At 48.2% G+C, this 17,794-nt stretch overlaps 1 protein-coding gene across 2 annotated transcripts; it reads right to left on the reverse strand.

Annotated features, from left to right (window-relative positions):
* Window positions 1-1,179: 1,179 nt before the first annotated feature.
* On the reverse strand, window positions 1,180-14,477 carry ndnf (neuron-derived neurotrophic factor). Of its 2 annotated transcripts, none has more exons than XM_062557015.1 (4): window positions 14,092-14,477; window positions 7,473-7,670; window positions 5,754-5,878; window positions 1,180-3,500 (listed from the first exon to the last, which is right to left on the reverse strand). In XM_062557015.1, the coding sequence occupies exons 1-4, from the start codon at window positions 14,130-14,132 to the stop codon at window positions 2,089-2,091; spliced, it is 1,776 nt and encodes a 591-aa protein (XP_062412999.1). In that variant the 5' UTR covers window positions 14,133-14,477; the 3' UTR covers window positions 1,180-2,088. The 2 variants fall into 2 exon arrangements, with proteins under 2 accessions (XP_062412999.1, XP_062412998.1); XM_062557014.1 differs by having other exon boundaries at window positions 5,748-5,878.
* Between the last annotated feature and the right edge of the window lie 3,317 nt (window positions 14,478-17,794).

A 17,794-nucleotide genomic window follows, 5' to 3' on the forward strand; every position in this document is an offset into this window, starting at 1 on the left:
AGAAATATATCATAAATTTGCCCTATGGAACCTTTATCTTGTCCATAACGGAACCGTTATTTTGTCACTGCTTTTAGTTGCCTAATTGGCATCGAATTATTGGGGTTGTTCATTGTATGGGTGTGGGTGTGCCGATTTTGAGGCCTGTCATCTCTGTGCAGCCTCGACATGTCAGGTTTCTGCTTACACAGATGTGAAGCGTTCATGGACCTGTGGCAATGACTATGCATGAACGCCTGGGTGTGAGTGTGTACATTTTATGTATGGATTCTTTAATGGAGGTGTGGTTGACTGGCACTCGGAGAAATCACCCCTTCCTTCCTGACCTCACTAATGTTTTGACTGTAACTCTGTCATTAAGCTTTGGCATGTCCCTACTCGCTTGCTGTAGTGTTCTCATTAGCCTTTCCCATGTCCCCTCTGACCATCTCTATCCATCTCCTCCAGTGGACCTGTCCACTGCACTCCCAAGTTACTGGCTCAGCTTCCAGCCCTGTCCGCCCCAGGGCAACCTCAGCCTAACGCGAACCAGGTGGGGGGGGGGGGGGGGCGTGGGGGGGGGAACTCCCCTCCTCGTTTCCTTGGCGAGATCGCTTGATTGACGTTACGTTGTTGCTGGTGAAGTGGAGCGTTGCCGGCCGCGACTCTGGAAGGCTGTGGAAAAAGGCGGCTGACATTTTGTGTAAGAGCAGCTGTTTGGCTTGGCCAGGACAGGCGGGCTTTCTCCAGTCACCTGTGTCTCCTGCTAATTATGCAGTGTGTGATTTGGAGCAGCGGGGGTTACGAGTGTGTATTCACACATGTGCACTCATGCAGGAAGGAATCGTGTGTTTACTTTCAGCTTTTCGCTTTGAGCACTCATCTCCGAGCGGACGTCATGGTTGGCACATGATTTTGTTTGTGTACTCCTACCAGGTCTTGTTGACGGCTGGGTAGGAAATGAGTGCCAAGGACATCTGCATAGCTTCTTGTGCTTGTCACTGGCTCTCTCATGACTACATGGGAACATAAAGGTCATACACACCTCTCCGGATGGAAACACATGAACTAATGAGTCATCCTACTCATATTTCCATTCGTGCCATCCTGCACAGGAAAGTATACATTGCTGAACTGTATTGATCGTCTATACTGTATGTATTATGTCATTGATTGGACCGCATAAATGCTGTCAGAGAGAAACACAACACTGGCAAACAACAGTGGGATTACTTGTCTCTATATTTAGTGTTTATGTACATGGATACTGGCAGAACAACGCTGTACATGGAACACACACAGTGGTAGAACACAGAACACTTTTACAGAGCAGCTCCAGAGCAACACGGAACACGGGCTGCGCTACAACGGAACACGGGGGGAGAGGGGAGAGGAATGTCTCAACATCGACCAGTCATAGATTTACATTGTCCTCATATCAGTTTATAATTACCATCAAATAACGCAAATCAAAATAGAAAATAAAAAAAAACAGCAACAAAAATGAACCAGAACAACAGAACAAACAAGAGAAGGAGGAAGAATAAAATAATTTAAAAAACTCTCCTAGACATGTAGTGAGTAATGCTATGAGAGAGGGAGAGCTGAGGAGAGAATGGGGTGGTGTGTGTGTGTGTGTGTGTGTGTGTGTGTGTGTGTGTGTGTCTGTGTTTAGGGGGAGGGCTGGACCTACACAGCTATCTCTGTGGGTCAACTTGACACTCGAGTCAACAGAGAGGACTGACAGGCGGGAGGGACAAACGCAGGATTCATGCAGCAACCGACAGCAACACACATGAGATGAGAGATCCTCCTTCCTCCTCCTCCTCCTCCTCCTCCTCGACACTCAGCCAACCCCACAACCGGCGTCAGCGTGCCAGTGCGAATCCCCCCCGGGCTCTGGCCAAACGTCTCGACTTGGCAATGTAAACATAAATATACAGGTCGGTATCTCTCGCTAAAAGCAGTTCCATCTCGGCCACAAAGCCCGCCAGCTGTGTGAGTAGTCAGTCTGTATACACTCCTTAGTAGAATATCACTTAGAGTTAAATAAACTTCTTTTTTTTTTTTAATATATATATAATATATTTCTTCTGTGCAGTCCTTTTTCTAGCAGTACTTCCTCGTTTTCACCAGTTTGCTCTGGTACTTTACCGAGTGGCCGCTGTGGCCCACCACGTAAACGTCCAGCAGGTAGCTCTTGCCGGCCTCCAGGCCGGTGACGGTTTCCGTGGTGACGGCCTTCTGCAGGTTGGCGCTGTGGAAGTACTTGCAGAGCACCTTCTCGGACTTGCGCCGCGTCTCGGGCCCGGCGCACTGGTTCTGCTCGCGCCGGCGCTGCTCCTCGCCGTAGCCCTCGGCCACCTCGCGGCGGTACACGCAGTACTTGTTGCGCTCCTGCGTGCCCAGCCAGGCCACGGTGGCGGACGAGCAGGTGCGCAGCTTGTCGAAGGCCTTGATGCGCGTGTCCTCGGGCAGCGACGGGAACGGCTGCTTGCTGCTGGGCCGCGTGCTGGCCAGCACCTTGAGCGTGGAGGCGCCCTTGCGGCTGCCGCGCACCCGCACCAGGTACTTGGCCTTGGCCTTGCCGCGGAGCTGGAACTGCCGCACGCCCTCCACGTTCTGCGAGAGGAGCATCTTGCCGTCGCGACGCACCTGCACCTGGACGGCGTCCAGGCAGGCGTGGATGAAGAGGGTGACGCGCTGGTGCGAGGAGACGGGCGCGAAGCGCAGGAACTTGGTGCCCTTGCGCTTGACGAAGACGTCGGCCATCTTGCCGTCCTTGAGCTCCACCGTCTTCTGGCGGGCCTCCTCCTTGGTGCGGGCGAACGTGCCCACGTAGGCCGTGCTGGTGTTGGTGGCGCTGTTGACGGCGAAGACGTCGAAGTAGTACTGCGTGTCCGGCTTCAGGTCGGACACGGTGAAGATGTTCTTGTTGCCGATGCACAGCTTGAGGATGTCCGACGTCTTGGGCTTGGGGCTGTAGGAGCGCGAGAGCTTGCCGCTGAGCGCCCGGTTGGTGGCCAGCGAGCGGTCCTTGCCGAAGTCGTTCTCGGACGGCACGAAGCCGAAGTGGGCGAAGTCGAACGGGCTGAAGTCGCGGCCGGGCTTGGGCACGGCCATGAAGGCGTCGTCGGCGCTCATCTTGGCCTCGGCGGCGCACAGGCTCTTGAAGTTGTGCTCCTTGTTGATGACCACGCAGTACTGCACCGGCTGGCCCATCAGCACGCCGGTCGGCGTGGGCTTCCAGGCCAGCGTGACGGTGGTGCGGCCCAGCGCCGTCACGTCCACGCGCGGGTCGTACGGCAGCTCGGGGTAGGGCTGGTCCGACTCCGGGGTGGTGGTGGCGTACACCTTGAAGTTGCTGTCCTTCTCCGTGGAGAGGATCTCCAGCTGGTAGAGGCCGGACGGCGAGCTGGTGGAGATGAAGGACTCCACGTCGTTGCCTTTGTAGGTGAAGAGCTCCGTGCCTTCGTTGGCGGTGACCTGCTGCTTCTGTTGATCCAAAGGCTCAGGCTCACCTGAAAAGCGAAAGAAGAGAGTAGTTTTGTGAGTGAAACATATACAGCACCGCTCCCCTCTTGTAATTGCTAATAAAAAAAAATACACACAGGATTTTCCTCTTAGCCTCCTCACTAGAGCTGAGCCTTGTTATTACTACTTTTTGTTTGCCCCGTCTGGTTTTTTTGGGCCCTGGTGCAAAATAATTTCCACGGATGCTGAAAATGAGGCGTTTAGCATGTTGACGCTGGTGAGGTCATGCCGTGGCTCCGCGGACCCTTGCGGACGATTAGCCCCTCGCGAGAGCGAAGCCGGCGTGTTTTCTCTCCAAACATCCCCTCGGATCACAGGGGCCCGCATTCACTTTCGCCCTTCGTCCTGTCCTGGGAAGCCGCGCTACAAAGAGGCGCCTTGTAGCCGCACCATATCGGGGGAGCCAGCGGCCGCCGGGGGTTTATTTCAGCCGAGCGGCGGAATCATAATATTATGTTTGTCGACCGGGGAGTGCGCGCCACGGTGCGCTAAATTAACACGAGTCGCGCTCAAAGGATCAGATCCCCGCGGAGAGCCGTTTGGCAAACACGGAAAAAGACAGACGGATTATGTATGCATATATTTACACTCCCAGAGCGTTTATGCTTCACTTTCGATCAGACACCGGAGGGGGAAAAAAACAAGAGCAACATTTCTCCGCTTGTCGGAGAGCAACAAAAACTGACACGGACCAAATGCCAAGTTCCTTCTTTCAGGAATGCGCTGCGAGGCCTGAGTACTTATCAATATATCTCTTTCAGTCTGAGGCATTCTGAGCCAAGTTGTGATATTATCAAACCCCTCCACGCTCCAAAAGGGAGGAGGCCAATTGCACAGTACGTAACGAAAGGCAAGCAGAGACCGAGCTCGCACACACACACACACACACTCACACTCACACACACATCAAATCAGTGTTCAAACTGAATGATTAGTAGTCTGTGTTCCATCAGTTGAGCTAAAAGTACAGGCGCACAGATCGAGTAGTGTTGGGATTCCCGTGTCTGGAAATCATTAATTTCCTTCCCAAGACAGCCACAGCAGCGAGGGACCCAGATATTTTCCCAACTCGCAAAAAACGTTTGCTAAATGCTCTCCAGTGCATAATTACACGTATGTGCAGCACGTTACATCAAATGAATCTCAGCGTGTTCACACAATCGCACAACACACAGGGACAAACTGAAAAACATGACGACAAACTGTTATGCAGGCATCCTGACACAGAACACACACACACACACACACACACACACACACACACACACACACACACACACACACAGACACAGACATAGACACACACACACTCAAAATAAAACCACTACTCTGTTCTTAAGTCTAATGGGACTGGGACTCATTGATTTCTTGTGTTTTCAGATCGTGTCCAGATGGAGAGAAAGAGAGACAGACGGAGAGAGACAGAGAGAGAGAGAGGAGAAAAGGAAAAGGGAGAAAAGAAAGGGGGAATAGGATCATGAGGGAGTGAGAACAAGAGGGACCGTGAACAAGGAAAGGCAGAGAGAGCAGGAACGAAAGAAAAGCCTTTGATGGCGAGAAGAGGGGGCTAGAAAAAGAGGGAGGGCAGGGTCATGACCTTTTTTCTTGAATTATGCACAGAGATGATTGGGATGAGGAGAGGAATTCTAACAGGCTCTATTCACCCTCTCTCCTGCCTTCATTCAGTCTCTGGGACCAGGGCTGCTCTTTCTCAGTTCCACACAGCCTTCTCTCATACACACTCATTCACCCGTCCACCCAACCACCCACACACACACACACACACACACACACACACACACACACACACACACACACACACACGCGCGCGTCAGGTGCGGCTCAGGCAGACGTCAGGTGTGGTCAGTCTCTCTGGGAGCTCATTAATGGCCGGTCTAAAAACAGCCACCTTCTCGCGACATGGAACCACCACATCAAAGGCAACACCGCGCTCCTTCATAGCCGAGTCCATTTAACGAGATGCCTTGCAATGCTCCATTTATCCGGCTCTCCAACTCTACATCTACACCCGTGAATGCACCCTCCTCAATATCTGACCAGTGTTAGTTGAGGTGCTAAGTCTCATATACCTTCCTCTCACATAAGCAGTTGTCAAGTCTATGCTATGAAATATATCACTAATTACAGCGTAAACACGTGCTGTCTATTACAGTAACAGCAGGCCAGTCTTGAGAGTGGGTTGTATAAGTCGTGGGAGTACATGTGACGCTGACCTTTACCTGATCCTTCTCCGCTGGCCTCCTCTGGTAGCTCCTGAAGGGTGAGCTTCCACTCCAGGGGCGCGTCGCAGGGCGTGACCGTCACAGATAGAGGCGTGTTGTCCTCCTCCACCACAAAGTAGTACCTGCCGAGACCAGACACAGAGCCGCAGACAGTTGAGTTTGACATCTTAAAAGGCCGTGAAAAATATGTTATTGTCATGGTATATTAATCATTTACCATGCCTGCTGCAACCTCTTCACCACAATTCCTCAACTTTTAATTCCTTGCCACAGTTCTGCCATATTAAGACTGCAGGGCCTTTTATTCTTTTACTGTAACAATTACGTAAGATGTATAATGGACAACATGCCATTTCGGTTCTCAAAAATAAATGCACAGTCGAGATGGTAAAATGGCCCCAACGCACAGCGTAGGCCTAAGTGCATTTATTTCTGTTTATTTATTTATTTTGAATGCCTTGTCGTCCATTATCCTGCTTATTGCACTGTTGCAACTGGCTTTGTGTTCATTTCCGGTTATAATGTAAACATTTTCATCACTAAAACTGTCTTGTTTGTCGAACTACTTCTTTCCACCACATATCAACTAATTTATAAACTTGCGGGACAAACTGCCGTTACTAGTTCTAAATGGATAGTGGCTATCAAAGACAATAGAACGCTACGCTCTTGTCTATGTTTTAGAGCTGGGATGCAATGTGACAGTTCATTAAAGTGTGATATGACCGGCAAATTGGAGCTACTTCATAGACGTGCAAATAACATACGATTAATACACATTCTAAATAACACAGCACAATGGGATACTCAACCAAGCAGTGGAATAATGAGGCTTAAGACTGAGTACAATGCTCGAATAGATTATTTACTCTGCCAAATTAATAAAACAATCATTCCTATTGGCAAACAAGTGCTATAAACAATGTCCATGGCTTATAACAACCTCATTGGTCATCTTAACCTCTGCTGAAGTCTACATTCTGTCTGAAGAAATCTAGTAACTCTAGCAGCCCCCGACTCCATCTTCCATAACCCTAGGGCCCTCCAGGGAGGAGAAAGGAAGGGTCTTCTCATGACCATTCACTGGTAACATGTTGAATCTAATTAAATCTGCTCAGACTCCCTTCCCCCATCCCTCACCGATCCTGTTCTGGAGCAGATGAATACCCTAACTCTCTGAGGGGGGATATGGACTAAGGCACACACACACACACACACACACACACACACACACACACACATACACACATGCGTGACCACCATTCTTTCTGTCCCTGCACTTGCAGAGTGCTCCTCGATCGACACTGACCTTCTCTCAATCACTTGAACATCAGTTTTGCGAGCCTCTCATCCATAATGCATACCCAGGCCTCGTCAGACGTATGTTCACTAATGCTTTCCACATCCCCCTGTTCCCCATACGTGACCAGAAGAAACAGAAACACACACAGACACACACAGACACACACACACACACACACACACACACACACACACACACACACACACACACACACACACACACACACACACACACACACACACACACTTTCCTCCATCCTGCTGGTGGTAATACATGAAACCCAGGCCGAGATGAGTTGAGGCATTGCCCCCTGTCTAGGGTGACCGCTAATATTTCAGCTAGGCTTTCATAATGGAGGGTTTCCACTCCCTCACAGTTAGCCGTGGCTGACCGCAGACAGATGGCCGGTATACCTTTTGGGCGTATCTCTGAAGAGGTAGCCGCTGATCTCCGCTCCGTCGGGCATGACGGACGAGTCGTGGAACACGGCCTTGTCACGGATCTGCATCTGGAAGAGGCCCTCATCACGAGTGGGCAGCTTCTGGGCCACCGTCCCCAGCACCAGCACCAGCGTCAGGAGCAGGCTGACCGGACCGGAGCACATTCTCAATCTGCAGGAGAGATGGGGGGGGGGGAGAAAAAGACAACCATTCCATTACAATTCCCGACAATCCGACCACATGAGGAAAAAGCACGGTGCATCCATGTACTACAAACATCTGACTGGTATGATTATCAGATTACTCAAGAGTGTTCTCAGGGCTGTGCTTTCCACTGCCCTTTCGAATGCATGCAGTAGCGCATTCCAGTGGCCTCCCTCATAAACGAACACCTTGCAATTATGCAGGCCGAGCTATACGAATGGCTCGCTGCCACGGTACATAATAAGGGTTGCCTAAGTCCACACTAACGCGAGTGAGGAAGCACCACATACCAACATGACCAGGGAGCACTGCTGCTCCGCCTGAGACGGAAGAGCTAACGCAGCTGCGCGTCGCCTTCGGGGGCCTCAACACCTCGGGACACGACGCTAAAACTCATCTCGCATGTGCGGGTCGAGACCCAGCTCCGAGCCTCGAAGACATCTCCACTTCGAGCGATTGAAAAGGGCCCGCGGTTACACTGCAGCATCTGTGTAAGCCATGTGCAGCGTGTGTATAGTGGCTTGGGAGTGTGTGTGTGTGTGTGTGTGTGTGTGTGTGTGGAGCTGATTGCAGTTAGTGAAGGAAGTTCACAAAGTTGGACAGCACAGATCCATACTCATCCCACTGCACTGTTAGCATGGCCATTAGCTATCCGTCTTCAGAGCCATGTACTCTGGGTCAAATGCATGATGGCGTGGGGAATGGCTGAGCAGGCTTTCTCTCCCTCTTTCTCCCTCTCTCTCTCTCTCTCTCTCTCTCTCTGTCTTCCCTCTCTGTTTTCGCTCCTGCTCTCTTCCTCTGGCAAAAGGAGCGCTAAGAAGATATCCTCTGTCTATTGATTTGGCCACATTGATTGCAGTTGATGGGAAAGCCAAATCCCCACTGATTTAATCAGGCTAATGATGGCAGATTAGCCAGATACTTTACTGCCATTTACTGCAAGTGAGAGGTTGTCCTTTTAATGACCCCTCCTCTCTCCCTTCTTCTCTCTTCCCTCCCTCTCTCTCTCTCTCTCTCTCTCTCTCTCTCTCTCTCTTCACTGTCTTGTGTTATTCTCTCACTTTCTCGTCTACTTCCCGTGGCTCTGTTTTAGCTTTTCTCACACTGGGACACCTTCTAAATCATCCCGAGACAAGCATGTCGGGTATCGGCACAGACATCAGACGCTGGACACACTTCCCTTGCTGTAAAGCATGACTTTTATTGCTCTCTGTTACCCCTTCTTTATCACTCATGGCGCGCACCGAGGCCTACAACAGCCTATCAGGAGCCTCGGCAGTATCCACACCAGGTTTCCATGCATGGTGCGAGGGGGGTGTTGGGTTGGGTGGGGTGGCTGTAGGATTGCAGGGCGGCCTTACAAGTGTCACTTTGAGGTTTGACTCCCAGAGAACAGATCCTTATCTCCTCTTGTCTCGTCGTTTCACTTCAGAAGCGTGTCGGGGAGGAACAAAGACGTGTCTATTTTTACCCGGGGACAGCGCCGAGGTGCAGATCGAGAGCGCCGTGCTCATTTACTATCTGTCCTTAAGGAGAGGCGCAAGCCTCCAATAGGCAGCCAGCAGCCACACAAGTCAAACAGTTCAGCTTGGCTCAGAAGTCAATGGAGTGTTCCAGTGGCGTCGCTAATTTAGGAGTTGACAGCCAAAAGGATTAGTTTAGCTGATATCATTTGAGTAACAGCATGCTGCATCCACATACTGGTCCAGTGTTCAACACAGCAGGATGTACATGGCTCTGTGTTCCTTAAGGTCATTCATTATTAGCATCTATATAACTTGCATCTATGTGGGATCATTTGTTTGGCTGTGGTATCCTCTCTACTCTTTTCTTTAAGTCAGACTCAATTGGGTGATCCGGTTCATCTCCCTCATCAGTTTGGATTCTCCGTGGCCTCTCCACAATGTGGGCTTGTACAGTTCTTTAAAGTTCTGCATGGTTCCTCTGCATGGGCTTGGGTAATTCCCAGGCCAAAGAGAACTCCCATACAAAAATAAAACTTCAAAAAAACTGCATCTGGAACAAATAAGCCCTAATGTTTAATTAGAGCAATGGAGAATGTCTGATCGTAATTTCGGGGAGGATAATTTGAAGGCAGAGTCAGCCACAATCGTGTCAACTTTGTTTTGCTGCTGGTTTTTATTTATTTATATATTCATTTATTTTTCAATTTCATTCCGACAGGAACTTTGTTCAAAACTTGAAGCACTTGTGGGCCGTAAAGAATGAAATAAAAAAAAAGAATATATCAGACGCATGATAAATAGGAGGTTCTGGCAGCTAAAAGAACAGGGCTTCTGGGGGTCGAGTGGATAATGTTGAACAGCTTAAACTCTCCAAGCATAATGGGAAATAATCTGCTGAATGGCTCTCTTTGACTGTTAATCACTTACAGTACAGGGCCATTGATCCCAACAGCAACAACCCTACTCATGGCCGCACAATTACATTTGGTGAAATTTGGACAATTTCTCAAATCATTGCTGTGACCGTGGCTCATTTAACAGTCTTTACAGGTGCCCTGTGATCTTTGTGGTCATTCAGAAACAAAACAAAAACGCAAAAGCGAGAACTATTAAACCTCTGAACTGTTGACATGGGCATAATCACAGTACGCCATACTACAATCCTCAGTGGAATACAAGAATTGAAAAGCACAACAGTGCGTACAGTGTGCAAACTGTGTAAATTCCTCCATAATGGCTTTCCACACTGCGGTGTGTTCCTCACAACAGCCGGATAAAATTTCCCCCAATGTTGCTAACCATGTGAAAATAAACAGTGACACCACTGAGGGCATATTTCACACAGTCGATGTGCTATCACTCACTCGTGACTGCTGAAAACAATTGCGTATTCGTTAATGTGATAAGATCATGGTGGGTGGCGTACAGCACTCGCTCTGTTAGCACGTCTCTCACCTTGATTAATCCCATCAGATGTGAGGTGTAAATGAGCTGGTGTGAGATTGTTCTTCATCGCGAAAAAAGGGATGAAAAGTAAATCAATCTGGCTCTCGGTGCGAAGAGGAAATTGTTGCTGTTGAGCACGTGTATCACACCGTCCAAAGGGGATACGTGATTGACAGCAAGCACAGCAGAGCCACTGAGTGAAATCCCCCCTCCCTTCTCCTCTCCCTCCCTCTCTCTCTCTCTCTCTCTCTCTCTCTCTCTCTCTCTCTGTCTCTCTCTGTCTCTCTGAGTCTCATTAATGCTACAGTGGTTCATCGCCATGGTATGTGCGCTCACTGGAATACCCTGTCCATTACAAAGCACAGCAGCACAATATACACACACACACACACACACCACCACCAAATCTGATACAGGGCCCGTGTGTGTGAGTCAATGAGTCACAGCGAGGTTACTAACCTCAATAGCTCCCTTTCAGTGGATATTTATTTGTATGGTCATATTGCTGTCTCCCTCCACTGCCCAGCCAACACAGCTACATCTCCTGCCTGCTGAACCCACATGGAGACCATTAGATGAAGAGGAGTAGGAGGAGGAGGAGGAGGTGGTGGTGGAGGGGGCGGAGGAGGAGGAGAGACACTTTAATTTCAACACAAATAAAGAGACATTTCGGATTCCACCCAGGCAGACTCTTGGTAGCGCTCCTGTAAACCTGGCGTCTGTGCGTTTCCTTGCGCCACACTCAAGACGAGAGATTTACAAGAGCCTGACGGACTTGCATAAAGCAAGGCTCCGTTTCCGTGACAGAGCCAAAATGAGGGTCGGGAAGGTAAAGACATGGAGAGGGAGGGAGGGAGGGAAAGAGAGAGAACAGAGAGAGAACATGGAGAGAGAGAGAGAAAGAGGGAGAAAGAGAGGGGGGGGAAAGAGAGAGAACAGAGACTACACCGCAGTTCCTTTCCCCAAAACACACTAGACCTGCACCAAACTGGAACAGATGTGCAGGGCGGCCAAACCCGAATTTGCACCAGCGTTCCAGGAAAGCCAAACTTTAGGAATGTTGATGAATTGGTAAGGAGCGTGATTACGGCACAATTCCAAGAACAAGACCTAGACCAAAAAAATATTTTCGCATCCAGTCAGAATGGTTGCCCAGTATTTGTTAATAGAAAAGGGCTAATTTTCTGAGTCCAATTTTTTTCCTTTGAAATCCAGTATATGAAAGAGAAAATGTAGGCTGAGAGAGTGGCCTGAAAATGAGGCCTGCTCTCTAAAAAACACCTGGCCAGCATCACTGATTCTAATGTCACTCAGCCAACCGAGACTACCTCATTCTACCGCAGAGCGACTTGACGTGTCCTGGAGGAAAAAAAGCCCGGAGGAACATCATATAATCCCTGTTCTCTTCTTTGGTGCGGGGAGAGGAGAGGAGAGAGCCCACTCTGTGCTCCGCTTCTGAGTCACACTGCCTTCCCATCTATCTCCAGGGCCCCAGCAGTAAGTGTGGCATCCTGGAATGCTCCTTAGCGGAGCGGGGGCCAGGTCAGAGGGCACCCTCTATTACTCCTCTACAAATGAGCCATTCAAATGAAGGGCCCACCTCTGACTGATGTGAACTTTCTTGCTGTCATTGTGACGGGAGGGGAAGATCACACAGATTACCCAACGGAGAAGGGGGGGGGGGGGGGTGAGAGTTAGGGGTGTGGGTGTGGGAGGGGGGAGCCCCCCCATGGGAATGTCGCGTCCCACCCCGCCACCTATCAGCATATCAAGGACGAGGGCACCGAAAGGAGCATCGTGGGAAATCAGTCAATCACGTCCCCATTCCCTGACATCAGCGAAAGACTCCCTTTTCAACAACAAAAAGAGGAGGCAAAAGAAGGAGTATCTGGGGGGGAAACAGCACTTGTTAGGTTTGCATGAGGGTGCACACAATTGTGGCCGTTTCCCAAGCAAGTGTCCAAGAATGTTTGCTGAACAGGTATGGAAATGAGGGGAAAAACGTATGAATTAAGAAAGGATTAATCCCAGGCTAGGAAATCCCTAATCTCCCACCTACAGGACGTGACATCCAGCCCCAGCTGTCTGCACAAAGGCGATCGCAGCAGAGACTGTATATCCTTCGCTGCCTGTCAGAGAGCCGGATGCATAAATGGCTATAGCAACACTGGCGGAATTCTTTCAGCCCTGTGTTTTCATATGCAAATTGAGGTTTAGTTACGGTATGCAACACAGACCTTCCCATTTTAAGACTTTTTTGTTCATGATTCATTCTCCTGAGAAAGTATACGGGAAGCAGAGTGGCTTTGCTTCACTTTTAAATACAGTTATTCAAATCCCCATTATATTCCCAAGACCAAGATGGACAAGAAAATGGACATTATTTTTTTCTTCACAAAACAAAGAAAAAACACAAGACACAGAAAGTCTATATGACAGTAAATATTGAACCAACACCTCATCACACAGAAACAGTCGAAAATCCTCTGACAACTAAAGGAAACATGAACTGTCAAAATTCCTATTTCACTTTTCCCCCAAAATCTAGTTCACTAGTTTACATCCAATCTACAATGATACACAGTTCCACAGATAAATGTAGAATGATATGTAGAATGTAAGAAAATCACATAATTATCTTTTAAAGTGGAATTTTTGTGTGGTTTTCACTGATTGCAAAAATCAGGACCAAATGCTGCTGTCAGGCTCTTGCAGGTGCGTGAATTTTTCAGTCGGGCAGACGGGGGAAAAAATGGACCTTAATTACAACTAGAAAATGATAAAAACGAAAACTCCTCCTGCATATTTTCGGCGAAGGGTCAGTGTCTACAACACTATAAAACCGACAGGCTGGGTGAATGTATGCCTAACACACTATAGAAGGGGGCGAGGACGCATACTGATGAATTGCGTGTGGCGGCTTAGGACGGCGCTCGGTCACCTCTGAGAGCATGGGAACCCCATCACGAGCACAAAGCGGAGCGTCTCGGCCCCCGAACCCGTGGACACTGCCTTCCGCGTGTCGTTTCTAACTCCTTCAAAAAGTTCACGTCTTCCGCGCGACATTCAGTCATGCTCCCTCCTGACGTACAGCCAGTCGGAGGAACCAAATTAAAGGAGTGTGCGAGCTCGGGCTTGATTTGAAATGTGTTTGAAACCCTTAACTTCCCGGAGTTGTAAACCGCAAAACCCCTTCCCTCGCTCACTGGCAGCCCTTTCAAAGGCAGCCGTTCTTTATTCGGAGAGTCCCTCTGTTTCTTGTCTTCTTCTCTCCTCATCTCTTAACTGCCAAAGTCTTCGCAAACGTTTTACGAATCATTCAACCACTAATTATGAAAAGGCAGATGCAGACACGCGAGCTTCTTTTTTTTAATTTCCTCATATTGCAACTGAATTCCAGTTTGTCATTACATTCAAATATACCCGTCAAATAACCCATTAACAGTGTTTTCCAATATTCTTATAAATTGTCTTACCTTATTGACCTGCTCAGTGATGTGGGAGACATTTTGAACATTCGTCCGAGCCAAGATTATATATATTTCAGTTCAATTTGCGCGCAACAAAGTAAAGAAAAGTAAATGTGTGGGGATGCGAGTTGACAATATTCAAACGCGCAATAAAGTTGTCCTTTTTCTGATCCCGGTAGAATCCTCAGTTCTGGTGCGGTAGCAATGGGATTACAGCTCTTGGTGCGTGCACTCACATCTAGCGGATTTAGCTTGTCCCAAAAGTCTGAAGGTATCCTGAGTTTTGGCAGTGTACCTCCCCTGCCGTGCGGACGCTTCAGAGACTCCGTCTAAACTGAGAGGCGAACTGGTGCGAACTCAGTCTCTCCCCGCTCTCAAGAGTGACTCCCAAAAGCCAGCCCACTCCTCCTGGACAACACGGCCCCAACAAACATAAAACCCAACCAGACTCCCTCCACAACCTGCATCTGGCCTATCACAGATAGACCTGCAAGCTCTCTGATGGTATCACTTTATGAATGAAAAACAAGTTATGAAAATGTTGATGTCATTGTTAGTGGAAGGTGAGCATCTATCATTTGCAACAGCACTAAATCTGATGGGCCACGTTGGTTGACCTGTCTGTCATTTAACGACAATTTGAATCCATGCCCAATCAATTTAATTATATGTGCTTCAGTTCGTTACGTTTAGTAGGCCGTGTCTACGCCCAGATACAGCAGTATTGGACGTTACCAGAAAAACAGCTGAAAATGTTGGCTTGAAATGCTTTGTCTATGCCTGTCAGGTTGTTTTCAGGGAGGGGATTCCCTCGAAGTTTCTCCGCAAAGAGACTTGTTTACAGCGTTAGGATTACACTTCAGCAGCACCCTTTCTTCAAGTCACGCAACGCCCGAGGGGATACCGTGTGTGTGGGCAAGTCTTATCATAGTAGTCTGCCAGAGCTAAAGCAGTTCCCTTTTAGCATGTCTTGCGCATTTGATTGAGCACCCTTCTCATTCTTGATAGGCGAAAAGAATATAGTGTGAGTGTGTTAGCTTAAGCTGTATTTGCGGTTTTTTTGTATGTGTTCTCCAAGGCATCCCCATAAACACTGTTGTCTGTTTGACCTAAAGCTATTCCGTGTGAAGGTGCAAACACACTGGCGAGACAGTCGGTCTTTTGTGTGGGGCCGGACCGTAACCCATGGCAGTAAATATTTATTTTAGATAAGAGTAGTTTGACTAAATCCTGTCGGTGATGGGAGGTAATTACAACTGAATTTATAGCTTTATGAGGGTCACGCTTCCCAAAGCTGACTCAGAAACGGATCCGCTCCACAGTGCACCGCTATCAGGGAATCAGGCCTGGATAGGATGTCCTCAACCGGCCGAGCAGAACTAATGACCAGAGGCCCTTGAAAGGGGTGATGAATATGGACGCCATGGGTTTAACTGGCGATGCCATTGTGAATGGTGAAAAATCGAGAAACCCAGAAGCTATGCGGCCTAACAGGTGCATTTGTATGGATTAAGCGATGATGCATGTTTCGTTTGTCAACTGTGTCAACTTGTTTTCAAAATCGTGCTAAAACTCTAGATTCACAGTCCTCTTTTCCCATTTCACCAGTTCATGTGCGTTTACATCCCATGTGGCCTACCAAGAGTTTCAGGCGTCTCTTTTATGAATAAGTGTAATATCCCCATCTAGTGGTCAATTAAATACCTCAAATCCACAACATCTATCATGCTTCTGATATGAGTCATACAGGAGAAGATGAAACACGTTTCCAGAGAACTGAGATATGTTTTTATAAGTTAAGGTTTTCAATAGAGATTTTCTTCACTTGAAAGTGGGAAAGTTCAGTAGGATTCATTGTAGCAACTGGCATGACATTACTCATGTCACTAGACAGGAAGAGGAAAAGACAAGAATAACACTGCCAAAATAGCCGATGCCAGAGACAATATTAAAGTGTAACAACAAGTCAGATTCACGTTTTGCCGCGGTCAGCTGAACGATGCAAGAAACAAACTTTCAATGCACATAATCACAAATATTGCAGGCCTGCCCTGTATTTACGTATGCATTCATTTATTATGCCTCTTTTATGTTAAGGGTTACTTTACAGTCATCTTGACTACATCATCATAACACGCCTACTTTCAGAAGCATGGGTGGACAAAATGTAAATGTACACATCTTAAGTTTGAGTCCAATGCTTCCATGGTAAGCCGAGATATCATCACTTTGACTCAAGCATTTTACCTTAATTGACTTTGCCTAGAAGTCCGTACGAGCAGAGTATTCTGCAGAGGCTGGCAAAACATCACTTATTTGAAACTATGTTGAGGGAGCTTCCCATTTGCACAAATGGCAGCGAGCATCAGCAGAAAGTTTGCAATGGAAGGCACACACATGAACACATCTCTGAGTTATTTAGTGCACCCACAGATGCCAAAATACACCCACACACACACACACACACACACACACTTACTCTCTCACTCTCTCTCTCTCTCTCTCACACACACACACACATATAAACACACACACACACACACTCAATCACACACAGACACACACGCATGTCCTTCTTCTCTGAGGAAGCTCTTCCTCTCCTCTCTGGACTGCAGCTGAGAGGAGAGGACACCCTCGCTCCTTCTCCGTCCCTCGCGGAACCCGTTAATCATTAACTTCTCGAAAAAAGATCTCGCCATGACAACAAGCCCTTCTGTAAACAGCCCTGGTCATTTATGGTTTCCCTTTCCTGTCCTCTTCTTGTGTGTTTGTGTCAGGAACACAAGGCAGTGAGGACACAATGGGTGACCTTTCACCTCTCACCCCCCAGTGGGCACAGATGCCCCCAGCAGTGATCCAGCTTGCCACCACTGTCCTAGAGAGTGAATTTACATTGAGACCAAATGGAGTAAAGATACATAAGCCTTATTGATAAACAAATGAGAACACACACACACACAAACACACACAAATACAGAGAGAAAACAAAAAGAAGAAAGGAAGAGGTGAATTATCATGATAACATGAAATCAGGAAGTTGGGTGAAAAGAATGACTCTTTTTTTCTGTTTTGTTTTAGTTATTTAACTAAAGATGCATCTCTCTTCCTTTCCCCCTGGTTCTCTGGGCATGGACAAGGATGACCTCCTGAGAAGCAGGCTTGCATCCGGCTACTTTGATGGCCGGCCTCGTCTCCTCCCTATAGCAATCCTCAGCCGTGGCACGCAACGGCAAAGAATTCCGCACCGGGAGACAGGAATTTTCCAATTCACCGTCTTAAATGATTTTAACAGTTTAACAAAAACACGCACACACACACTTAGATAAACATCGCCGAGCCGTCTGTTGACATGAGTGGATTCATCCTTTCTAAAATTAGTTACCTCTCTCTCTCTCTCTCTCAAAGGGGGCTCTTTCCCTCCAGGGGAAAAAAGGGGGGAGTGTGTGTGTGTGGGGGGGGGTTGCGTTGCGGCAAGAGAGAAAAACCTCAACTGAAAGCAGATGAGAGAGAGAGAGGAGACGAGCAAGAAGCAAATGCCAAGTCAGGGTCTTACTTCATCTACTTATCCAATTACAGCATAGCCGGAGTAGAACGCGATGGGGCGCCATCATCCAATAAGAGCGCACCGTAGCAGCCATGACAGACCAGCCAGGGGACAGTAGACATAAACATGAATGAAAGCTCAGAGTTTGGAGGATCACATGCATTC

Source organism: Sardina pilchardus, chromosome 15, assembly GCF_963854185.1.
Source record: "Sardina pilchardus chromosome 15, fSarPil1.1, whole genome shotgun sequence".
Taxonomy (NCBI): domain Eukaryota; kingdom Metazoa; phylum Chordata; class Actinopteri; order Clupeiformes; family Clupeidae; genus Sardina; species Sardina pilchardus.

Coding starts and splice junctions, on each gene's coding strand:
- ndnf (XM_062557014.1), bottom strand. CDS start 14,132: ATGTTCAAAATGTCTCCCACATCACTGAGCAGGTCAATAAG. Junction 7,671..14,091: donor TCACTGAGCAGGTCAATAAG/GTAAGACAATTT, acceptor TCTCTCCTGCAG/ATTGAGAATGTGCTCCGGTC. Junction 5,879..7,472: donor TTCAGAGATACGCCCAAAAG/GTATACCGGCCA, acceptor TGGTCTCGGCAG/GTACTACTTTGTGGTGGAGG.